The sequence below is a fragment of the Corvus moneduloides genome, chromosome 6, assembly GCF_009650955.1.
Source record: "Corvus moneduloides isolate bCorMon1 chromosome 6, bCorMon1.pri, whole genome shotgun sequence".
Taxonomy (NCBI): domain Eukaryota; kingdom Metazoa; phylum Chordata; class Aves; order Passeriformes; family Corvidae; genus Corvus; species Corvus moneduloides.
The window spans coordinates 17,351,173-17,378,169 of record NC_045481.1 but is presented as its reverse complement, the minus strand read 5'-3'; the positions used below and the strand labels follow the sequence as shown (position 1 = coordinate 17,378,169).

Sequence of the window (26,997 nt, the reverse complement as noted above, 5' to 3'; positions counted from 1 at the left end):
ATGCACATGTCAGAAAGTTATGTAAAAGCAGAAAATACGATGATGATGATGATGACGACAACAGCATCAAAACAGAAGTCAAGTATTCACATATTTGAAAAGCCTCAATTACATATTTTATCATATCAATTCTACCTCTTCATGCATATCTATTACATGAGTCCTGAATTCAATGGTCATGCCCTTGTTCCCCAGAAGATCTGAGCCTGAGGACCCTATTGCACAGCAAGCAAGGTGCTCAAAAGATAAATGACAGATAGTTTGTGGATGCTACCACCAACACAAAAGTTTAACGCATAAATAACGTGTTATCCTTAGAGATATATTTTTAGAAATAAACTGCTAAGGCATAAAAAATTTAGTATCAAAATGTGTCAGTTTTCACTCATTCATATTCCCAAGATTATTCATTTTGAAGAACTGAGAGCTGGAGTTTAGGAATGGGGGAGAGACATACCAATACACACATAAAAAACCCTACAGCATCCAACAACAGGCTGCTTCACTCCAGGGTCTGGGTCTACAGATGCAACAAAAAAGACAAAAGAGAATATATCATCTTTTGCATTCAGAAGCATTGTAGAGACACCACCTATATCAACTCTCCCACCCACAGAGCTGTAAAGAAATCATTTCCATTCAGAGAAAGGAAAACATACACACAGAAGTAACAACATATCTCCAAAAACACCCAGTAAACAGTGGCAGAGCAGGACCAGCCCCCACACACTCCTCTCAGCTCCTGCTGACAACCCAGAGCCCATACTGCTGTTTTTAGGGCTCCTCATCACTGACTCACACTAGCTGCACCTACAATAGCTCAGCTTTTCTCCTAAAGGTATCCCAAATGTTTCAGGTTGACTGCAGAGGAAATTAAGAGCTGAATTCTAATATGACCTCCACTTTACAATAAATTTAAAGCAAATGGCACAAGTTTGACCAAATTCTATTCTATCAGCTCAATCCAGTCAGGAGAAGATGAAAATTTTCCACTTATTCTTGAGAACTCTTCAACTCAACAAGGCCTCAAATTCAAGGGGCAGAGCAGATGAGACCTCACAGATACTTACACTGCAAAAGTCCCTTCCCTGTCTACAGGCTCTGACAAAATGAAGAATCCCACTGAACTGTGGTTAGGAAGCGTGTGTGATTTGGACTTCCCTGCTCTCCAGAACAAGAGTGATCCTAGTTAATTTTACAGGAGCAATAACCATAGCACCCAACTTCCAGTACCTTCTACTTAAAATTTTCAAAGCAGAGCTATGAAATAAAGGACTTCATACATTCAGCACACCTAACTGTAGACAAATACTCAGAGGACTTAATTTTGACTAATTTTAGCCACTTTCATTTAACAGAAAAATAAAACTCCCACCTGTAATGGGAAATAAAATTCAGTGTGCATCTTTATCCCTAATCCTTACCTCTATGAACAGCTGTTCAGTCTGTTGAGAATACTAACATTGTGCTTAATAATGTTCTAATAATCCTCTCAAGTTACAGTATTATCTACATGAATGAAGGAACTCAGTGAGGAAAAGAAAAGCTGACCTTCACAGAATTTATAGCAAGAAGTCTCTCTTCTACCTTTAGGCCAGTGATTTCTCATATGACTGATGAAGCTGTATTGCTAAAAAGGAGACTACTTTTACCAAAATTGTCTTAAAACACTGTCATTTCAACAAATCTCAGCTTCCCCGGAGGAATCCATGATGTGGTCTGTTTCCCTCTGTTTCCTCCTTCTCCTCATCTGTTTGTGCAGAAGTTGGATGGACTCAGTAAGACAAGGCTTTAACTGCTCTTCACTTGGGGATTTGTAATAGAAAGCAGAGGTGTAGGAATAAAGGATATATGAAGGTGAAGCTTTACAATTGCTTTTGCAATGAGATACTTGTTTCTACATCTCTGCTTTATCTACTGTGATTCCATGTTTTGAAGGTTGAAAAAAAAATTATGAATGTGAAAAAAAGTCACAAAAAGTCACAAATATCAGAGTTTCCTTTTTCCATGTATCTTTACAGCAGTTTGTTTGCAACCTTGTGCCAAAACACAAAACCACAGAGGGAGAGTTTAGGCCATGTACTCTTTCTTGGTAAAGCCCAATAAAGTTACGGAATAAACCCAAATATGGCAGTTCAGCAATCCTCAGTGCCCCTCCCTGAACAGCTCTCGTTTAACAGCCAGTGGAGGAAACCACAAGTTCTGTCCTCAACAAACCAAGAGGTTCTGGGAGGTCCACTGGCTGGTGGGCAACTCCAAAACCAGAGGTATTTCACTAATGAAGAGCACAATCTTTGCAGGCACCAAAAGGACCCGCTAAGGATGGGCATGGTTACCTACCAGATACTGTATAATTCTCCTTTCAGTTGAATTGGTATCTGCTGTGCTGTTGCAAAATACCCTTAATTAATATTAACTAGCAAAAATATGCTCAAGAATGTATATGCACTGTCTCTCCATGTAATTAATCCCTGGACTAAAGCTGTTCCTTGGATCACCTCAAGGATAGAAAATCAGTGAGCTAGATTACAGGAAACAATCACTTATGGTACACTGGTGTTTAGAAAGAGACAGTGACACCCTGATGCCCCCAGACAGCATTTGAGCCCTCTAAAGCAGCAAATCACAGAAAGTTTTGAACTATGCTTTTCAAACATCAGGTGACGCAAGCTCGTTCATTCTAGTGAAATGATACTGATCAGTCATAAAATGAATGGGACACAATCTTTCAAACATTCAAACAGCAATTAATTTATAAAGTAGCCATTTACTACAACCAATTAAGCAGAAATATTTTCTTCACATGTCAATTCTGACAAACTGGGAAAGGGAAAAATGGAACAAATTACTTTGCCAACCCACTCCAGTTAATTCTCATGTTGGTGGTTTCATTGATAGTTAAGCCTTTTTTATAAGGTTGTGTGCAGAACATCACTGAATTTTCCAGCCAACACACAAAGGGCTAACAGTAAATACGCATGAACTGGAAAGCAGCAAGCTCAGCCATTTGCAGGACTGAACCATCCAGATAGCTGCCTCTGCTACATGCGGCCAATACACCTGCGCTTCTCAGTTCAACTGGAACATGCTCAGCCAACAATTCATCTTTAGAAATGTCTGCACCTAAATTTCCGATCACAGAGAAACATGGCTCGAAGCAAAGCAGCCTTCGATGCCTTCAGAAGAAATTGCTTTCATCTCATTCCATTCCTAACCCTTTTGAAACCATTTTTCTGTCCTACTCCTAAGAGGACCTGCCACTCTGTTGTCATTACCAATCCCTGTTTATAAACCATCTCCTCCTCCACACTAGCTCCTCTGCTGAACCTATTTTTGGGTTTTATTATTGTCTTTATTCTATTTCAGAAATTTTATGGCTCATTTGTACAGCCCTTAGCATTTCAGAATGGGATAACTTCACAAGTAAAGTCTTACTAAAGCTATTTACACAAATCCTATGTGTTGCAGTGGGGATACTGCAACAACGCATATATCAAACCAGGAGTCCCGTGGAAAGGAAATATATATGGACAGACAGATTCTTGCTAGATGTTTCAGAGATGTTTATTTCTCCAGCCGCATGGCCGGGGCTCTGCTGAGGAACTGTTCCAGTCACGGGACCAAGGGTCCTTCTGCCCGCGCAGGGAACACAAACCAACCAATGGGAACGAGGCTGAGCAGGGGCAGGGAAGCCCCGTGTCTGTGCCCTCAGGGCCCCTCTCCCAGGGCTACACGGCGGGGGAGGGACCCCAACACCTATGGACAGGACAAGGGCCTGTGTTTCTTGATCAACTTGTGTGGAAACTCAGCTGACGGGTTTGTCTCTCAGTCTCTTTCCCTCTTTTCTTGGAGGGACTCTAGACTAGGTTGTTAAGGCTAGAAAGCAGCAAGTCAGACACATATAATGCGAAAGAAGTATAATGGAATAAAAACAAAATGGACAAAAATTTAGCATTTAACAAGGGCTTTGGTTATAAGATACTTGGTTATAAACAAGTCCAAAGATTACAACTCAGCTCAAAGAAATGTATGCAGAATGCACTATTTTAATGGCTTTGCCTAGAGATGAAGGGTCCCTTCATTCTAGATTCTAGAAAGGTTATTGTTATTCTCTGTGTGTTCCCCAGACAACCCAGTCTTGCCCATTATTCTGGTTACAGTAGCCTGAGTGGCAAGATGATGCTTGCTAACCTCTCAGTGCCACACTGGAAAACAGCTTTAAGCATTGAACTTAGAGGTCTTTTCAAACCTTAATGATTCTATTATTTGCCTATGAAAGCAGTTTTAACAAAGGCTTATGTGAAATGCAGAAGGGAAATCAAGAGCATGGCAGAACTCGTAACACCTTCATGATGAGAGACTTCCCTAAACTTGTGGGCACATCAAACTGAAAGCAAAGGTTTCAAGCCTGCCTGTATAGGTGTTTCATACTAAGAAGTTCACTGAAAAAGTAAAGAAAGAACAAAGCTGGTAATACATAACAGCTGTGTGATCCCTACCCAACTATTGACTCTAAGTCACCCCAAGAGAAACAGCTTCCCTCTTGGGAATGGCAGAAGTGTCACTATTTCACGCAGTCTTACATGAATAGACTGCATCAAAACATTTCCTATTAAGTTCACAATGTCTGTAATTCTTCTTAGTAATTCTCTCTTTTGCAATTCTCCTTCTGAGGGAGGGGAAGAGGGAAGATCTCTCTTTCAGCCGTCTCCAAGCAAGCTCCAGTCTTCAGTCCCAGACCATTACGGTGTTACATGAGTGTGTATTGTGGTCTCTTCAACAGGGCAGCAAGGCTTAGTGCCTGCTTCCCTCTCCAAGGAAGAGAATGATGTTCACCACTATGGCACTGACCGGAGACGGTGCTTTTAACTGAAGTAGGAACTGCCTGATCTGCATCTTTGAGCAGGCCAACAAACAAAAACTGGCACTGAAATTCATCTGTAGGATGGGTCGTGAAAGGGTGACTCCAGTGCCAGTTTCATAGTAACCACTAGAAAAAAGTTCCCCCAAAGGAAAAGAGGGAGTTCAATTTCCCTCCTTTTCTTGGCTTCCCTTTTATAGAATACAAATGAGCTTCCTGAAAAACAACAGGCCTTTTGATGAGGCAACAGTTTTCCTCCATGTTTTTGTTTGTTTGTTGAAAACACTTGGATTTCACAGGAAGCAGTAACAAATGCAACTGGGGATCAACTTAGTTAAAGAACCTTAAAAATCAACAGGACACACATCTCTTGCTTCAGACACTAAACTGGATTGTCTCACTGGCTCGAGCAAAACTGCTGAATTATTTCCCTAACAAAAGAAAGGCGCTTTTAGGTCCTATAATCTCATTTCAAATCCTTTTACCCACTCCCTTCTCTTTTTGGCCTTGAAATTGCAATCCTCTTTCAAGACTAATCTCGGGACTAATTGGTGCCAGCACTCCAGTTTCCCTCGCCATTTTTTTCCCCTCCCTACCGCATTGTTCAGGTGCCGAAAAGGACAGCAGGCCAGGGTTCAGTGCCCCTATAATGAGTCTGTTCCTACAGAGTAACTGTTAATAATTAGCAGGAAGCATTTTGTCTTTAAATTGCACAGCATGAGCAGCACGATTTCACAGAGCCAGAGAATTGCTTCACTGTTGCTCATGAAGCTCCCCAAGTTTGTGGGTGATGTGCAGGCTGGAGGGCAATGTGCACAGTGCCAAGCCTGGGCCAAGCCTCCCAGCCAGGCACGCAGGGTGGTGCAGACAGTGCCAGCCCCTCCAGAGCTCCCCAGGGCAGGAAGGAGGGAAACGAGGAGCACCCTGCACACATTACCTGCAGCAGCTGCCAAGAAATGTGTCAAAGTGATGGGACTGAGATGGTGTGGTTAAAGGACAGTCTGTGTTTAAGAAACATTCCAGAATACAATTCCCTGAGGAATAACAAGCAAAGAGGAGATTTAAGAAAGCCTGCTACTTTTCAGCTCATGACTGTATTTGCAGGTAGTGCCAAAAAGGAACAATTACTTCTCTTACCGAGGGAATAGCAGGGTTGACCATTTTCCATTTTCTGACATTTTCTCAGACTTGGAAGCAAAATTAGTTTTTTTGTATTTGGAAACTTCAATCTAGGAAGTGCATTAAAACAAAACCATAAAAAAGCTGTTTCCAATGGATGTTCATTTCCAACAAACTTAAGGGTAACCTTGAGTTTTGATTCAGGCAAAATAAGCCAAAAGCTTCAGAAGTTTTCAAAGCTTCAGAAGTTTTCTTTGGTTTTTACATCACCAAGCGTACACACTAAGTTTTGACACTTTGATATTGTATAGTGCCTTCTACTGTCCTGAAGCTGAAGGGCAACACAAGAAACTCCATCTGAGATACACACTGCTTCTATCATGCCCCCCACCAGTGCTCTGGAGTTTAACCACAATTGGGACTAAATCCACACTCCTACTCACTACTGTCTTTAGACATCTGCAAGGACATACATTATGGAAACCGGATTAGCATCAAAAAAGGAAAATGATACAACTTGCTTCACTCTCCTGAAAGATGAACACTTCTTGTGGAGCACCAGTGAGAGACAAGCTGTCAGGTGTTAAGACTCCAGCAGAAGCCAGCACGTAAGACACTCAAGTCTCACTAGATTTAGGGAATCTACCATTACTGCAAAGAGGCAACACCAAAGATACATGTGTAGAAAGGAATGCTCAGCCAGCATCTCACTACCACTGGAGAAAAAAGCAGTCTATTACAGCAAGAACCTTCTAGAATGGTGTGGGTACATAACTGTTACACAGTAAGAACACGTCATTTATCTCCAGTCACAGAAATTGATAGCAAGTATGAGCACAGAGCTAAAACTACTGATGATTTTTCTTCGTTTGCACCATAGCTTGAGATCAGGTGGTGTCTCAGTGGCTCAGTTAAGATGGTAGTAAGTTAAAGGTAATAAGTTAATTCTGCACATATTACTGTCCTCGGAATGCTAGGTTCTCCTGCCACACTAAAGCCATTCACAATGCAACACCTTGCTGAGGAATTCATGTTATAGATCAGCTGGAATAAAGACATTTAAATTTTCCATTTCTTGAAAATGCAGTTTGAAAAGCGCTCAGGATCCATCACTTTTTTCTGTTCGCCTTTGTGTCACAAATTTCAGACTAAGGGCTTTCCTCAGGTCATCCAACTCAGCTTTCTGCCAGCAGAAAACTCTTTCCTACAGTCAATTTTCTAGAATTTTATTGAGTCTGCTTTTCAGCACTCTACCAGATGGATTTCAGACAATTTCCTCTAAAAGACTAATTCAGTCTAATAAGTTGATTATTTGCACCTGGTCAGTGACCAAAGAAAGGTAAGCCAGGGTCTGTGTATTTGTCTCCTTCTCATGTACTATTAAAATGGGAAGTTTTCCATCCTAGTGTCAAAATCTGTTCACAACAGCAATACAACAGCAGCAGAGACAGCAGAGAGACAGAAATCAAGCAACTGTGTCTACAGAGCAATATTATTAACTTGTTTATGGCATCAAAGCAATCTCCCTTTTCTACACTGCAGCTTGAAACCTGGTAATCAGAAGACAGTAAGTGAAGACCAGTTCCTGTTGCCAGTCCCCTTGCCTCAGGTCAGAGTCCCTGGGTAGCGTTTGTCTGCTTCAGCGTGGTCCAAATGCCTGTGCCAGCCCAGGCTGCTGCACTGCTCCTGCATTAGAACATCAGGCTGGAAGATACAGCAGAATGCTGAGCTGTGCCATGCAAATGACCATTTCTCACCAAGCTTGTGAACACCAAGGAATCATGAAGTTGAGGTAAAGCATTTTTTTCCCCAAATATTGCTTCACCTGGCACTGGAATACTTTTCTATAGCATTTAAGTGACTTGAAAAAACAGGTTTGCAAGTCAAAAAACCTTTAAGGCAGATTTTTAGCACACACACCCACCAGATTATAACTGAGTCAATACTAAGCATGATGATGCCTCCATGCTCTTCTGGAGAGAAACTCTGCTTTGGGAGCCAGGTGTACCATAAATTTACTAGCACAGCACTGTGCCATCACAGTCAGATTATGGCTCAATGATGTGCTTTCTCTGGTAGCAATGCTTCAGGAAAGCCCCCATCCTTGACAAGCCCCAATATCTTAAAAAAACCCACAACAAATCACCAGGAACACGCTTACAGCGCAACTACACAAGTGTCTTCACCAGCACAACTAAGAGGACAGTTTGCTACTGTACAAGGGCAGCAAGAACATCTCAAAATGAGTTTGCAAAGAAAAAACAAAGAAAACACACCAAAAACCCCGCAACAAACCTCCAAATCAAAGCCCAAAAGCAACCCTCTACTGAACAATCACATGATACTGCTCTGAGGCTCCTCAAGAGTCCAAAGAGCTTGTGAAAAGTTTCCTCTATCAGTCTGGGGGGGGGTTAACTGATCAGACAGCAACTGTTAGTAGGGTTTTTAACTACAGTGTCTGAGAGTGCCACCTACAGAGTGCCAGCTACTCTTCTAAGGCACATCTCATATCTCTTATATCCACTGCAGTGGACCAAGGACGGCAAATGGGCACAGAAATAGGCAAAAATTACCTTTTTGGTTTTTGGGGTTCTTTTGGGCTGTGCCACTCAACACAAACCAAAGTCCTACAGCTCTAATCCCATATAATTACAAACTATAGAGTTCATCAATACAAATTGCCCCATTTTCAATATACTTAATAACCAAAAGATCTACATCGCTTTAGCAATATAGCTGACTGTGGCTCTTAAACTATCATGGAATAAATGTGTCTGTATAAAGCCTTCTTTTTACATTATATTATACTTGCAAGTTGCAAAATAAAAGCTGGCTACTCCAGAAGCTTTGTTTGTTATTAATTCCCTTAAGTTTAGAAAATTATTTCATTCTAATTAATTGTTTTATTTATTTTTTTAATCTCATGAGAAAAAATGGTCGTCTTCATCTTTCATATGCAAAACAGCTAAAGAGAGAACAATTTTTTATATAGAGAAGGAACTCCAATTAATAGAGATCTTAAATACTTGGGGAGCTGCTATGAATTTTGCCATTGATCAGACAGCTGCCTGAAAAAAAAAAAAAAAACGTCTTTTCAGGAAAGTTACATAATTAAAAATAACCCAATTCCTTTTTGTTTGTATATTTTTCTCCATCTGCTTATCCAGATTAAATATAAAAATTAATGAAACCCAAGTGATGTCAAATTTGCTAAATTTACATTTCTCTTTCATATACTTTTACTGGAACCTGCATCCTGCACTGCCATCAGTTATGATTTCCCAATGCTCCATGGACATTTGAAAGCATTGTTACATTTTTAATAACCCAACCTTCAGTATCTGCGCTACTATGCAATTCATTTTTCCAAATTCCATATATTCTGTCTTAAAAACCACCACCCTCACCACCATCACACTAGACTAAACCACAGAATTATACACACTTCTAAACACTGAAGGGGAAGTGTCAAAAAAAATCTGTTCTGAGCACCTTAACTTTTCAAACTAACCTTAGGAAGTTCTCCACCAAGCCTGTAACCACTGTTTGAACAGAATTTCTTTTGGAAGGATATATAATGCAACTGTGATAAAAATAGTTACAGAATAAAAAGCAGTGAGAGGCGTAGAGCTCTGCAATATTTATATCACCCAGGCAGACAACACAGAGAAGCCATCAGTGAGGTTAAAAACTGCAGCACAGAGAACAACTGACAACAGCAGTCAGGTGTAAGGGGCCGTAAGAAACAAATGCAGAAACCCACAAGCTGTAAAAAATTGGACACTGACTACTACCTTTAAAAGTGGGCAGAATAATAAATTACAGTTATTCCACTTTTACAAATAAAGTCCATGTAGTCCTAATTCTAATACCAAAAATATGTCATACAAGCTAAGCAAAATTGAACAAGTGCACGCATGCTGCAGCAAGCCAAGAAAGAAATACATTTACAATTGTATTAGCAAGACCCACTGGCTGTGCTACCTCGGATGCTTTAAGAGCAAAGCAATAAAAAATTACCAGACATAACTGCACCATACATATGAGCTGACAGAGTGAGTATTGGCAATTAACAGGAGGGGACTGCCAACAAAGCAGAAATGGGTCGGGATGAAAAGAAAGGAAAGATCTTTTATAAAGCTCTGATCCACACTCATATCTGAGCCGGCCAATCTCTTCAGTCATTTGCCTTTCACAAAGGAATAAAGGATCTTAAAGCCTGGAGGTGGAAACCAGGCTCCCTTGTAAACCGATACACAGGTGTATGTGACAATCCAAACAACTTCACCCTACAGACAGAGCTGGGCTGCAGCCCTACCCATGCTCCCCTCTTCTTGTATCCCCAAGTTATTCATCAACAAAATGAACTTCCCTAACCTGTTTGCTGGTCAAACTGCCTGCACAAACCCACTTCAGACTAGTTGTCTCAAGCAATTCTCCTATCACTGTTCTCTGAGTATTTGCTCTTTAGTAATGAAAATAGGTCACCTGCCCTAAACCAGTACATTTTGTTTCTAAGTGCAAGAGAAAACAGCTATCCTGGCAGCCTGGCTGCCTTTTGACATAAAAAGTACACTGCAGCATATACACATACCTGTGCACTGAAACCCCTGGAGATTTGCACATTTATTACTAAAACCATATCCAGTCATAGGGAAAAAAGCCTCAGACACAAAATGGGGAATCTTATCAAAAGTACAACAACATGAAAACCACCAAACTGGATGAAACCCACAGCCTGTTTAGTCCAGGGTTTCTACGACCTAATGCCAGAGATGAATTTTTCACAGAAAGTGGAAGAGCAACATAACATAGCACAGTAAACTTTGTGCTTGCTTCTACAGCCCACGTGGACTTGAACTATTGGAGACGTTGATTTAAACCTAAAAATCCCACAAGGACTAGTATCCTCTTCCAGATGCACTTGTACTAGCTGTGGACATAGCAATTAAATAAAATTCCACCTTTTGTGGGATTACCACTTAATCATTAGCCTCAACATTCTCCTGTGGTAGCCACTAAGTTCCACTTAGTAATTCACAGCCTGTCTAAGCATCCCATCCCCATTTAATAAACCAGTAGCAAAAGAAAAAAACACCCAAAAAACCAAGGAGGTTCACAATTCAGAAACAGGACAAATGCCACCAGTAAGGACCATGCGCATACAGACTGCTCTCAGGGACCCCTGGAATGGAAAGAAAGCCAACAAGAGTTTCTTGAAATCTATCTAAAAACATGGCCCCTAAATTCTCACTTGTTTTTTGCTGTACCAAAACTGCCTGACAGAACTATGGCGTTTCCAAAATAAAGTCAAAACATCTGTGAAAAAATACAGTACAGATAATCAAATATAACCTCCAGAGTTTCATCAGAGCTTTACTGAAACAGGACAAGTGCAAGAGCTGAGCAGTTCTGTTTTGCAAAGGGGAAAGGGAACAACCATTTTATCAAGCCACTGTAGCTCTGGACAAACTGGAGATGTACCTCTCACCTTCCCTTCTTTTACTCCAGAACAGGTGAATGTGTGAGGAAAACAATCTGTGTTCCCAGCCACAGAGAACTTTGAGGAGAATGGAAATTTCTCTACTAAGGACCCTCCAACACCTCCAAAACCAGTTTTTATGTAAGTACTTTATTCTGATGAAACGAGCAGCTTGATTTTCCCAAGTAAAAATTCAAAACCCAAGTGAAAAGAAGTTTTTGTATTAAGAAGGACTCTATGCTTTTTGTTTCAAAAGTTCAGATAAAGACATTTTAATACCATTTAAGCCCTTTCTGTTTTTATTCATCTGAACCCTGGAGGTTCCTGTGAAAGGAAACAACTCTAGCAAAACCTGCAAGTTTTATTCCTACAAAAGCCAGTTCCATCAAAATAGGAGGAATATCACTTTTACTTAGGATCATGGAGAGGGCAGATTCACACACACTGAAAACTGGATACAATAGGAATCCAGGTGTCATGGTGATAGAGTTGTAAAAGCCAGAAAAAACACGGTCACAACCACGTGACATACAACCTGCATGTGACAACTCCAGCCTTGAGCTAAGGCTTTCTGACATCAGAAGTTAAGTCATAACTAATGATTACAAAAATCATGATTCAAGCATTCAAAAACTAACAAAAGAAATTATGCCAAAACGTACTTTCTTCAAACAAATTAATAAACCTGCCTTCTCCAGAAAGAATACTAAAGTATATAGAGATACTACACTACCACCATACAGCACCCTGTATATACACATCCCAGAAAAAGTGGTTTGGTCAATAAAGATTCAGAAAGACTAATCCACTAAAACTTGTTTCAAATTTTTCATCTGAACACACATAGATACTGAAGAAATAGGACATCTGTGCTTTATAAAAAATAATTCACAGAAAGACTGACTGATACTTCGAGAAAAACTGGGTCTAATACACAGGCAGGGATTATGGATATACCCAATACAGGTATGAAATGAAACTGCACTTTCTTTTAACTCTGTGTATAAGATGATTGGAAATACTATTGGGGCAAGCCTGGCTTAGTACATGGGTGACCCTTATAACCAGGAGATGAGGGAATCAGAGGATTTTGTTCAGAACAAACACCAGCTGGTCCGTGAAGTCCAAAGGTAAGTCTACCTTCCTCTGAAGTTCAAGGTCTTCCCATCTGACCCAGAGCCCCGGCTGAGCATCCACCATCTAGCTCAGTTTTTCACCTCTGCTGGCTAACACAAAGCCAGATGGGCCACCTCAATCACCTGGACACCACCTTGCTAGGACTCTCTACAGTCATGCTGTGAGCAGCAGTGAAATGTGTCCCTCTTAATGCTCTGCTTCCCACTAACACCATGCAGAGAAGAAGAGGAAATGGTTCTCACTGGCCATGCTCATCTCCTGCGACATTTCTCTGTGGACAACCAGGACTTTTATGGTACATCTGTCACCTTCTGTTACGACCTGGGAAGAAGATGGGTCACCTGCAATCAGCTCCTACAGCTCCTGGACTCAAGTTGACTATCCCAAGTCTGCCTGGCCTTTTCTCCTAGCCAAGGCCTTTGAACCTGTGTGCAAAACTGACATTCTCAAAGAAAGTTTACATACGGAACAAATTGGTTACACCAATACTGGGAGTTTTGCATAAACTACAACAGCTGCCTCACATTTTAAACATGTTCTCTATTGCCTAAAATATATTAAAATGCTAGGTGAGATGATGAAAGGTCCACACAGGTTTTTGTTTAAGAGGGAGCTGCAATTCTTCAAAAAAGTCAATGCCCCTTACTTTAAGTTTAAACAAATATTAAATAAACAATAAAGAGTTAAACTGTAGAATGCCTTAAAATCATAACCGAGTAAAGCCATCCCTTACCTACTGCTTGAAAGATTCTCAAGTTATCTTAATATTTTTTACTCATAGTTTATCACTGCTAGCATAACATTAGAAACTGTTGTATGAACACCAGTCTTAAAATAGAGCTACAAGTAGCGTGACTTTCCCTGTCAATTTTTCTTTATACAAGCACCAAAGGAAAGGAAAGTCCAATAACTAATACAGAAGTGAAGAAAATCTAAAAGAAAAAGCAAGAGCATGATTAAAATGAAATTTAAAAATTTACCTGGAGTTATGGAAATACAAAAAAACTCTTCTTAATCCAACAGCAGTAAGATGTGACACACTATGATACCATTTGTGGCTTCCCAAGTTTCACAGGTCTGTTTTCAAATGCAGAAGTCAGATGATTTCCATGGCTGTAAAATTACATGACTAACAAACACGATGCTTGTGTCGACCACCATTCATTGCACAAACACTCCCTCCTGAGTCTTAATTTTCAACTACTAGAACTTCAGTGAACTGTTACTGAACACTGCACAGGCTTCCCCATCCACACAGCTGCTGCAGCTGTCACAGTGATGCAATGGCTGTTAATGGGATGAAGGTGGGAGATCAGCTCACACTGCCCAGGGACCACAGACGATGTGTCCCTCACACCCTCTGCTTTCTGCTACACCACGTAGCTCATGCACTGGGCAACCCTGCCCTACCTGCACCAGCACATGCTCTGGGGACAGCAAGGAAGAGGGATGAGGAGCTGCAGAAGAACAGAGTCTCAGAAGCACAGCACCCACGTGCTTCAAGCTTCTGCAGGCAGCAACTCACAGCTCTATCAATGAGGCCACTCTAAAAATTTTCATACAGAAACACCCAGGGCTACAGAGGGTTTTACAAACAAAGTAACAAAAATTTCAAAACACATCTCTAGACTTTCTTTTTCCCATGAACTGAGTGGAAATATCTATGGTACCATTCCAAGTTATCTCTGGAATAAGGCTATATTTATCCACAGAAAGCACAGAGGAGGGGAAAAAGAGCCTAAGAAGCCAAGTAACTGGAAAGACGGTTCAACAAATGGAACTATGAAAAATAACAACACAAAGCAAGGAGCTGGTGTTTGCCTGGCATCTAGAGAAACATGACAGACTAAGGACCCTGCTTCACAGTACTTTACCAAAAGTCTACACACATGCAAACAGAAAAAGGCTCAACCAAATCTTCATGTATTTGGCCAATGGAAAACTTGACATTTCTTCTAATTTGGGGGTATGAATGAGAAAGAATTGAAAATATTTCAGCTGAGAAGGCTCAGAAGCATTCACTGATTTCAAGAGGAATGAAGATGTGATTAGAGGGTTATTTGTATCTCTACCAGCCATTCCTGCGTGAAACTACTGTGTTAGAGAGATCACATTCAGACTTTCTGCTTTTGTTTTTCTGTCCAGGATCTGTGGCCACCTTTTCCAATTTATCTTTCTTCCTTTCACATCCTTCATACCACAAGGTGGGAAAAAAAAAAAAGGGCAAGAAGAAAAAAAGTGCCTTTTAAAAGGTAAGAAGAGTTGATCTGTTTTGTTTCCTGAAACTCTGTTCAGTGGGATCACAAAACTCTAATGGTTAGAGAACTGATAAGAATATGTTAGAAACCAAGTCCTGGACTGGCAAATCCTCAAATATTTATGCACTTACCAGTGCATTCACTCAAGCAAAAGTTCTCTTTGCTATTCATACCTGACACTGAACTAAACAAGTATTATCTAACTTGCCAGAAAACAGAAATAAAGCAGCATAATCCCAAAGTATAGATGCTCTCCAAATTAAGGCATGTGATGGTGCTTTAAAAGAACCTGTGTTCTCTGTGATCTCACAAACTACAAAACTACAGAAACAGCAAACCAAAAATTCCCTGAAGACTCCACCTTAACACCACACCAAGAGAAGAAAACTCATTCTGACTCTGCAGAGGAAGTAAAATGGTTAGATCATTCTTGACAAAGTGATTGCAATATGCACAGAAATTAGTATTAGACTGCCCTATGATCAGCTTCATTTCCTATCAAAAGCAGAAACAATAACACAGAATTAAAATCCATGTTTCCAGACTGCCAAGGACAACCATGTATTTTCTACATTCCTTCTTGCAGTGAGACACCCTGCGGAGTCTTTCAGTGAATGGGAAAAGGTTGTTTCACCAGCTTCCCCAAACGGCCACAGATATTTCTGATCTCAACTTATAAAGTGTACAGATAGGAAGGGTGCTTACAATTTGTCCAATATGATAACTTACAACTTCAGTGCAGGTTTAGCTTCAATAAACAACATGAAAGGCAGAAGCTGTGACAGTAAAATCAAAACCTGCAAATATTTGAAGGAGTTGTTCCAGCGGTTTCCTCAGCAGCTGATCTGTAACAGCCGCCCTCTCTAGAGAGGATATGAGAACACATGTCCATTTCACATCCCTGGAACAGCTTCCAAGTTCCCCATCCTGAGGGAGCTGTATCCAAACTGCATCCCGACAGCACGTGGCAGTCCCGACACGACTGCTGGAGGTGCTGCTGCAGCAGTGCACAGCGACCTGGGGGTGTTGGTGCAGCGAGGGCCCTGCACAGGCACTGCCTGGGAGCTCCCACTGCAGGGCTGCACTGCACTTGGGAGGGCCTGTACTGGTGAGATGAAAGCAGAAAGCCAGGACTGAGTGGTAACACTGTGTGCTTTCAGTCTTAAAATAGACAAATGCAAATGTAAGCATGCCCAGGCCACCGCTCCTGCCATTTACAACAGGGGTCACAGTGATGGCCACCACTTTCTCAGAGTGATTTGTGAAACTTGGGTTTTCAGGAACAAAGCTTTAGCCACCATGTTTCACAAATCTTTCACTGTGTCTCTATGAATAAATTTCAGAAATTAGACAAGAGTTCATAATTACAAAGTCCCCCTTTTTAATGTCAACCTTGGGATAAAGAATATTTTTATCAGAAAGAGGTATCAAAAGACAAGTCAATGGAGAAGTGAAGGAGCTCATGGCCTTTTTTGGGAATCCAATGGTAGCAAAAGGAAATGTCATAAAGAGACACTAAATTCAGTACAACAGAAGCCACTGCAAATTTTTCAAATCCCAGACTAGCAATGTTTCATAAAACATGTGGTCACTCATGGACCTGGAGGCTCTCTGTGATCCACTGGCCTACCTCTGTAACCCACACTTCAACAAGGGAAGCAGAATGGAAAACCAGATGACAAAGCCACGCACACTCAAATGAAATACTGTTCTGGGAATTGAATCCACACAAGCAGCAGAGGTGGTTTTTTGCTGACTCCTTGCAGGGCCTGTTTCTCCTCCATCACCAAGGCTGCAGCACTGTCTGGGAGCCCGGCAGCACAGCGAGGTGGCTCAGCAGCATCTGCTCCACAACCACCAGCAGATGCCACATACAGCGAATGGAATCTACACTACAACCACCAAAACTGTTCTGCAGGTTAGCTTTTGCTACACAGTCTCCTGTTAGCTTGAGCCCTGCAAGGCTCAAATCCTCTCTACAGAGGGCAGCCTGGCTGAACTGCAGTGATGGAGGCCGGAAGATGTATTTTTCTGACAGAAGTGCTATGATGTGCACAGGTGGACTCCAGGTCCAAAGCCAAGCACAAATCTAGTTCAGGTCTGTCTGGGGCCTCAATCCCTGCTGAAGCAGAACCAAGCTCACCCAAGGAGCTGTTCCAACGGGAAGGAGCAAACCAACAAGGAACCCAACAAAGCCTTTATGAACAGGCAGTCTGGGGCAGCTCAAGAAAGAAACATCTCTTTAGTTTCTATCTTGGTCATGTCAGCAATTTCAACAGTTACAGGACAGATCTGTCAACATTTGACACTGCTCTAACAAACTACAATTAGCAAAACACACTGAAAAAATGAAAAGCCATGAAATAATTATCCACACATCTATAAAGCCAATATTCCTGGGTATATAGTCACCCAAATTTTCAAGTATTTTTATTACTCTGTGAAAATAATAGTTTCTGTTATTTTAGATTACATTTCCGGATAGTTTTCAGCAGGAGAAAGAGAAATACAATTGAGAAATAGCCCCATGTAATCTACGCAGAGAAAAATCCATTTCAAGATCTCCTCCAAGCACTACTAGAAGAGAAAATCCCCCCCCACTTTTTTGAGTCAGAAAACTGGAAATAAAAAAAATAGATGAAGTATCAGGGCACTGACTTGTACAGTTACTTAACCAAGTTTGTGTCTATAAATACATTTCGAAGTTGCTATTGCCAAAACAACTGTAAAATTTAAAAAGGAACACGTTAGTCTAACATCCATTTTTCCACACCAGACAGACTCCTTCCTTTGTAATGATGTGCATCACTGTTAGTTTGCTCCTGAAATTCATCATGACATGCGTCATGACATATGCTTCAATTAGAAGAACCAGATTAAAACCCAACGGGTTTTTTTTGTTATGAGTATTGTTTTTGAAGAATACACATCCAAATTATTCAAAATTAAATAATTCACCTTGTCATATTCGTCTCTTCTTACAGCTTACATATAATCTTTGCCCTGAATTGAACCAGCACTTCAGATAACTGCAGTCTGAAGTTCCTTCTTATGTAAAAACACAGCAATGTTGCCTTTTCCCCCAAAATGCCTTCTATATACATGGAACCCAATGCAGTCCAAATACTGTTGCTTGAGTCATTTTTATCTCAAATGATACTGGTGTTACACTGACTCAGACACCTAAATGTGTGGGTTCACATCATGAAACTCCTTCATAAAAGGTCCACCCCTGTCATGTTTATGCAGGATGCTCTACAGAAGTCATGAAACTAAATTATCTGATGAAATTAAGTCTGCTCAGAAAAGGAGAATTTGTGTGTTCAGTGATCATCTTGTCTGGGATATTTTTACAATGCATTCCTCCACTCTGTGCTCGATTCAACCCTAACTGCTTATGCAGATACTAAACAGAACACGTGATTCATTTGTGCATCTTTATTCTTTTAAAATATCTGATAAAGACAAGGAATAGGTCAATTTTCCCCTGTGGAATCACACCAACTGACCCTTATAAACCTTGTAATTCCTCCAATGAATCCCATTCCTAGAGACAGGAATAATATTGGCAAATTATCTAGTTCCAGATATATTTCATTAATATCAAGTGACATAGCTTCTCTTAGTTGTGGACTTCCATTACATGAGATAGACAGACAGCAAAACCTCTGCCACCCAAGGATTTTTTCTAAATGTATTGTCTTCACCATAAGAAAAATCTCCCTTCAAATTTGTTACCATGATGATGTATTGCTCTGGAGATCTGACTATGCTGGAGTGGATTTACATTTTCTACCCTTACTGAAGCCTTTGTTCACATGAGAAAGCAATCACTTACATATGGGATTACTGTTTTTTTCCAAATGCACAGGGAATGTTCAACTCGTTGAGAATCTATTGGAAATATATTCAGAAAATTACCATGTAACTGCCAATCCAGAATTAATTCAAAACTCACTGATCGCCTAAACCAGCTTTACGTTGATGTTTCACTAGTCATTAGCAGCCAAATGAATAAATATTTTAGAATACTATGCAGAGATTAAGTTTTATTTAATAGTGGAAATGCTGAAAGATAGCCAACTAAGAGTAACAGTGAGACCACAATTTCTTCATATAAAACCTGGCCTCCACTTGGTCTTTATTTGCAAAGCATTTGCTCCTGCAACCACACAAGCTCTTTGTCTTATGATGCAGTCATTACAAGGAAGACTCCAAAGCACTTGGCAGCACAAGCAGTGTAGCAGCAGCTTGGACATCCCATGGGTTTCAATGAGAAAAAGTTTCCTTTTCAGTTTTGGGACTTGCTTGTTGGTGTTTTGCTAGACCCCTCCTTCTCCCTTGCTCAGCTACTCTGGGCAGTGGCGAAAGCAGGTAGTGATCCAAACCCCTTTCTTAAATCTCATACTGTCTGGCACCTGCCAGTACACCTCTCTTCTCACGCTCATGAAAACAGGCTATGAGGTTCTGGACACCCACCCCATTGGAAGAGGGCAGCGTAACTTCTGCCCAAGGTCTGTGACTGTGCAGGCATCCTTTGCCACACACAGCAAGGACAGAGCAGCAGCAGGCACAAGGCTGTGCAAAATGAGGATGGGGAGCAGTGGGCACGTGACTGTGCAGGACACAGGGTTGCTACCCCACTGTGCGCTCCCTGACACCCAAACAGGGTGTCTCTAAGGGCTCATCCCTGCAAGGATTGCCCACAGAAGTGCTGCTGCATTGCTTCCTTCAGCCTAGCCTATAAGAGCTGTCTATGTCATCGCTCCTGCCAGCAACATCTGTCACCAAATTGCACAGCAGTTCTGGCAAATCCAGCCCATTGAGTCAACAGTCACTTCAGCCATAAAACAAGGGGAGATCCTCTGGCTTTCAACTGCATGTATATGCTGGATTTTTTTGTTTGGGGGGATTAGAAGGGATCAAAATCCCTCCATTTCTATGTCAGATGTGCATTACACTTCTACTCAATAGGAGAATTTATCAATAAATCTGTATGAGCATAATTAAAATACTCTTTAAAAGGCAGCAGTAACAATAAAGCAAGGGCCAGGAAACATGCTTTGCTCAAATGCACAAATTACAGTTTTAATCCATTATCTAAATTTTTTATCTGTCCTTCTGCAGAGCACAGTAGTGGGGGGTCCTTCCACAGGTGCGACTAGAGACAGTGTTTCCCCAGCACCCCATGGGACACCAGGACAGCCGGGCTGCACCATCACCCCTGGTTTCCAGGGGAACATCCAGGGGACCAGGGGAATCCCCGGCCATCAGGGGGATCCCTGCGACACAAGAGCGGGCACCGGGTCCCCATTCCCAGCGCCGTGCCGGGACCACCGTTACCACGGCAACGGCGCGGCCAAGCCCCGCGGCCCCGTGACGCGGCAGCGCCAGCCAGGCCCACGCGTTGCCGGGGAGATGCCCCGTCACCATGGCGACCATCACGCTGCCCTCCCTGGCCGCCGGCCTCAACACTAACGCGGAAAAATAATAAAAACCACCACAGCCGCCACGAGAGCTGTCGGCGTCACCGCTCCATCCCTGCTGCTGCGGGCCCTGCTGCGGCTGGCTCATCGCACCTTCCCCATCCTGAGGGAGGTGAGCCAGCACGGGCCATAAGCGGCATTCCTGGCCCTTAGTAGCTTCCAAGAGAAAGCCGTTCTGCCAATGCTCAGCGCCTGCCTTCCTGCTTTCTGGATGGCAGCCATAGATGACGTCTCTTTGCTAACGCTGGTCATTAGTGAAGGCCAGATGAAAAAATGCAAAACAAATAGAAAAACCCCACTTCATGCCTGTTTCGCTGAAGCATAGGAGAAAATCCAGGCTAACCCTAAGGGCCACCACTGGCACCCATCACCACCAAGGGCTGGTCAAGCCACCTGGCCACTGGCTTACCTGGCGGACATCTCATGGCTGCACAGGCAACATTGGCCCTGCAGCTCTCCCAGGAAAAGAATGAGCCCATCTCCTCTAAGTGAGTGAGGGAACTGTGCCTTCACCAAATGGGATAAGTGGGCTCTTCAGAATTCTCCATCTGCTTATCTGCATTTTAATTTCAGGCGTTCCTCTGCCAAGCAGCTAGGGAAGGAAGCCTGCAAGCTCTGCTGGGGAACTCGCTGGTGCCAGCAGGGGCATGGGCAGGTAAAAGGTGTCCTGGACACACTAAACAAGGCCAGGCCACCGCCGGTGCTCCTGGGATTTCTGCACTAGCACATTCCAAACTGCATTGCTTAATTACATTTAACGTCTTACCCAAGAATCATACACAACACTGCAGGAAAACATTCAGAGTTGTAAAATGCATCTAGTTCTTACCTTTGATATGCCTGAGGAGATGTGGGAGGTGTATTGAACACATGCGAATATGGGTGATAGGGTGTCTTTTTCAAAGCCTGAATAAGATTTTGTCTATATTCTGGGTCTATACACCACAAGGACCCCTTTCCAATACTCTGCAAAGAGAAAAGAATTAAAAAAAAAAAATCAAATATTTGATCTGATGGCACAGCCTTATTTATTTAGTAGTTTTTGTCGGGAAAAGCAGTGAGTTTGGGTTTTTTGTCTGACAGAAGTGAACATAATTTGCTTGCCAGAGATTATTGCTCCATTAATAATGTTTTACGACTGTATGATTTAAATCACAATTCTGAGGGGGGGAAAAAAGTAAGAATGAATGTTTGGTTGCTCTTTTCCCCCCCTCTCTCATTACTAGTTAATATGATTTAATAATATCTGGCAATTTTCCCATCACCGCATATTGGAAAAATAAGAAGCTACAGTTAACCGTTAAACAGAAACTTTGAAGAAAAGTGCCTTGTTTTTGGAAGTGGTTTTCTTTTCCTTTTGCTGTTATACAAACAGAAACAAGGCTAAAAAGAAGGGGGTTAAACATCCTAGCAACTGTTTTAAAAATAAAACGACTTAATCCTCCAACCCACATGACATCAATGCCATTATACTACAAGAGGAAATTAATCATCTTTTCTCCCCAGAGAGGAAAAAAATACCCAAAACCCCCAAAACAAACCAACCAACCAAAACAAAAAAAAGAGCCCACAGTACAATCAGAGTATAACCATTTAAGGGTGTTGTGAAATTGTGATCAGCTAAAACAACAGTTACTGTAATTACCCTTTCTGGACACATGGAACAACACAAGCGGTCAATCTGTAAGGCAAAGATTACACTAAAATTCAGTGTTTATTCTGCAGTTACAAGCAGTGCAATTTCATTGTCTCAATCCCATCAGAGATCAGGCTGACAATATTTTGGATTGGTCTGTGTGAGTTCTCAAACAAACATGAAAACTTTGCCTCAGCTTCACTATGAAAGCATATGGAATGATAGTTCAGGAGCAGTCTTGCTCTGCTTGAACATCCATAAAAACAAACACCAATCTTAACTGTTGACTGAACTCCAATGGCAGGCTTTCAAGACATGGTAAGATTTTTTGGTAAATGTTGATGTTTTCTGGAACCGGTGAGGGAGGCTGTATTACTGCCTCTAGCTGCTTTTCAACCCAGGACCATCCCTTTTCTCTGCTTCAACTTTTATCAGTGAAACAAAGCTCTCAGTCAACATGTTAAAGAACAAGCACGCACAGACACACACAGGAGTCACATCAGAAGAGGGACATTATTTTCTTAAACCATACAGAAGACCAAAACCAGACACTTGTTTCCTTTCAAAAAACTTATTATTTTTGCCCTACCACCTTCTAAGTGCTCCTCTGCCTCATGGACAGCTTTAGGATACACAGTGCAACATGCAAAGTGCTTACAGAGAGTAAATCTGCACTAAATTCTCCTCCCCAAAAACAAATGAAAAAGGAAAGTCTTCCCCGATGTCACTGGATGGCTGTGTGTGCATCTAGAAAGTGCCCAGCACCACGTGAGACTTGTCTTGAAAGAAAAGGAGAGCAGCTAGCACAACCCACAGGAGCTGTGACAGTCTTCTGTCAGAAAGAAGCACGGCTGCTGGTGGACACGAAGAAGAAACTATTTTCTGCAAGCTGCTCTGGTAGAACAGGAGCATGGAGTCAAGACTCTTCAGGGTGGCTTCCAGGGTTCAAGCCCATCTGTCCTTTTACCTCCCAAAGGTGCCCTACAGGAAGCCACAGAAGAGTCTAAGGGGAGACATACTCCAGCACGTGAACTGAAGCAAGGCCCTGATATGGCCAAAAAGCCCAAGACTCAAGGGGCCAGAGAGAGAGCAAGCAAGACTCTTCAGCTCTCATCTCAGCTGCTAGAGCCAACGACTGAAAGATCCAGTGCTGGTGTCAGTTGTGGAAACTGCACCACATATCTCAAACCAGTTTGCAAAAAGGAGGTTGTTACACTCAGCCCTCTTAGATATGGGACAATGAGCCAGAGACATGATACGCCAAGTAAGTGATTTTTAGGCAAAGGACAGATTCAAAAATAGAATCCAAACCTGCCAAATTCCACTTCCACGCTCTTATCCAAGACCCAGACTAAGAACATAAAATTTCCTTTTAAGCAAGCAATGAGCAAAACTAGGAACATTTTTCAGGAGAAAACCTTTGCTGGATTCCTTACTTCTTACAGCATGGGATAAGCTTATAAAAAAGCCACACTTAAATACCATCTACCTTATTTGTACTTACTGGAACACAACATATTGTTTTCAAACGTCTCTGTTTTTTCATTTACTTCCAAGACAGACTTTTCATCTACCTGGAAGAGATTTCTCCCCATCAGTTAGTTTAAGCTGAGTGCCTTACAATATGAAGTCACTACTTAAGAGTAACTTCAAAACCTTTCATTACTGCTAAGATGAATTTGTTTGGCTTGCCTATATTGTTGCAAAAGCCAAAAATAATCTCACTGAAAAACAGGAACTCTCACAAAAAATATTGAGAAGTACACTCCTTGTTAAAAAAAAAAACAAACACTGGGAAGGCAGATTTGCTATATTTTCACTGCAACTGAGCTGACTTATCATTTACCAGCAAAAACAAATGTAATTTAAGGCAAAAATCGCCAACTTTGCGAAGTTCTCTTTTAAGACAGTTATTTTTGTTTTTCCACAATCACGTAACAGAGCATGAATAAAAAGGAAAACTGAAGTGACATCTGGTTAAGAAACCTTCTTGACTGTCAGGAGGTGTGAAGAGCTTTGTTAACTGTCTGTTCAGATGTGTCATTAGTCTTCCTATAAACTGAGCAATCACGGGAAAGGAAATCATTGGAGCTCAGACCCATCGGTTAGTGATTAATTTCCATCTTATGACACTTGGCGTGCTGCTCCTCCAAGCCAAAAGTCAATAGTGACTCCAATCAAAAACCAGCAAGGAAGGGTAAAAAAAAAAAAAAAAATCCCTGGATTACATTTGTCTCCCAGGCAACAAGTGACTGAGGACTGGATAACAGCCCCCTGATCATCTCAGCACTTGGAGTGCTTTCAGACCTCCCGACATGCCGCCTTCTCCCAGGGCCAGGCACAGCCACCTCCCTCCTGCCAACCACAGCTTACAGCTTCTGCACTGATTCCTGGTTAAGGTGATTAAAAAATGGGGAATGTCACTACAAGTCCTCTTCATGTAGTCCAAGAATAAACTACAGTTGAGGGTAAACTATTTCAGAGGTGCTAACGGAGAGAGAGAGAAACATACAGAGTTACCCCATGAAAGTTTATGACTGAATACTTTATTTGAAAAAAAAAAAAAATCCTGAATATCTTTTATATTGAGAAATTGCTACTCCTTTTTATGTCACTTAATATATGTGCAGATTGTGCCACAATATTGTGTACTAACTCCCAATTTATTAAAAAATTTGCTCTCTCATGCCTCAAATACACAATTCTGATTCTCTCCCAGCCACTAAAGCCAGTGCATTGCCATGAAAAGGTACATGATACACTCAATGTTCAGTTATTTTTTCTTCCAATGGACTGCATGTAAAAGTTTAAAATACTACTTTACACAACCTATTAGTATCTAAACAAAAATGCTTGGTCATTTTTTAGAAGAATTGAAAAAAGATTAAAATTTTAAAATAATTAAAATGCTGCTTGTCAGCTCTTTCAGTTATTATAGCTGGGAGTTAATAGCATTATCCACCAGTAAAACTCCTCATTATAAAGATTTTGCCTGCATATACCCTGCAACTAACTACCTGGCCTCACACATTAGCTATTGTCTGCCCAAAGCTCAATTAAAAGAATTGTGTGTTGAGCTCTTTCCAAGACCAGTGGCTGGAAAAAGATGCACAACCCATTGTATTGGGTTTGCGTGGCCAGATTTTGGTACTGTGGAGGCTATGTCCATCTATATAAAAATTTCAGGTAATGTTTATTTGGAGAATTTTATTCCCTGGTTATTTTAGCACAGACCTGAAAGGTGTTAGGAATACAACCTTTTTCACAGAGTTGCTCTTTTCTGCCATACAAACAAGTCTGGCCAAAACAAAGCTTTGGGAAGAGAGAGGATACAGAAACCACAAAACATGGGCTCAGGGAGATGTTGGCATTTCCAAATTTCCCCTTCTGAAGCTCTGGTAACATGCTCACTTCGAATCTGCACCAGGGAGGAGCAGCGCCAGGCATCCACAGCTCTCACGGCAGCATCAGCACCGAGATGGTCCCCAAGGGAACAGAACCCTAAGGGAAATCTGCCAAAAGGGAGATTTTTTCCTCCCTGATGTCTTGCATGTGCCTGGCCCTTCTTCCACAAAACCATTTCAGTCATTTTCCTCAAAGAAAACTGTTTTTCTCACACAATTTGATGTAATTTACACTCATTAAGCTGGCACACATGAAAGGTGTGACAAGCATCCACAGAGCTGTGGCAAAGCAGGGGATGGATGTGGGGAGCCAGGGAAGGAAACGGGAGCTCTCCCCTTCTGCAGCAGGAGCCCTGGTGACATCCTGATGCACCTCTTGAAACAGCACACTGAAAAACGAAAATTAGGACTCTAGCTGGACACAAAGCAGCTTGTAAGACAAATGGCAAAACCAGTATGACATAGAGCAGGGGTACAGGGGAGAGCTGGGGTGAGCCGGGCAGCAAGGCTGGCAGACAGCCCTGAGGGAAAAGCCAGGCTGTGCATGGGAAACCAGAGACACCAAGATGCTGGGCACCAACACAATACACCCACGAGTGACTCCACAGCTCCACTCAGGCACCTAAGCTGTGACAGCAGCCTGAGAATTTTAAAACGGCTGAGTTAAGGACCTTGCTCCCAAACAGCTGCCCACTGAATAGATATGTATTTTACTTCTCCGCTATCAAATCAGAAGGGGATGAGTGGCCATGGCTAGGCTTTTCTGAACCAAAATGTTCAGCAATATGAATCAGGCAGCTACACAGACTGAAAGGGTGCAGATGTACACCATCTGAGAGATATGTCACATTGGCTTCAGTAACCACAAAAGCAAAGAGAAAAAGCAAAAATTTCATATTACTCAAAAAGGGGCATTTCCAACTAACATCTGCAGCCCCAAGCTATCAAATACCGAAATCACGTCACTGTGACATCCGTCCCTGCCTGACTAGGTGTAGGTTGCTGCAGTCATTAACACAGGACCTGTGAATATCATTAAGGACACCTTCAGTGATGAGGAACCTTTCGTTGCCAGTAATTCACCATCAAAAGGTTTTCTCTTGTGGATGAAACCTACTGCTGTTACAACAGGTGACCTCTTTAAAAGTAATAGTGGAGACATTACTGGCTATTAAAAGTTCTTACTTTAAAGAAATATTTATCCTGAGCTCATTGTGTCCAGTTGCGCTGCAACAGCATGCTTGAAGCAAACCTTTCGCATAGATTTGCCACCAAGCTTATCCAGGGGAAAGCACGGAAGTGTTTCTATAGGATCAAAAGAACTGTATGATAGAACTATCCATGTCACCACGGAATTTAAAACAACCATTTGAGTAACTACATCCAGGACCAGAATCTGAAAAAGAAACTGTTTTACACCAGAAGCACATTTCTTAACTTCTATGTCTGCACCACATCTAATGTAGCAGCGCAAAGCCATCAGCCACCTCCTCACAGACACTGCTGACACTGTTGACTGCTCACACCTGTGCAGGAAGCCTCTGAGGGTGGTGAGAGCACACTCAAGGCTGTCAGGCAGCAAGGACCTGCACAAGCACCCAAGAGAACAAGGCA

The 26,997-nt window shown here is 41.8% G+C and overlaps 1 protein-coding gene across 9 annotated transcripts in view; it reads right to left on the bottom strand.

The window, feature by feature from the left end:
- Positions 1-26,997, bottom strand: part of FOXN3 (forkhead box N3) — a 212,444-nt gene that overhangs the window by 86,633 nt on the left and 98,814 nt on the right. For all 9 annotated transcript variants that reach the window (XM_032113454.1, XM_032113453.1, XM_032113455.1 and 6 more), the window contains one exon: positions 21,173-21,309. In XM_032113454.1, the coding sequence (XP_031969345.1) occupies positions 21,173-21,309 (137 nt within the window). The remainder of the gene's footprint in view (positions 1-21,172; positions 21,310-26,997) is intronic.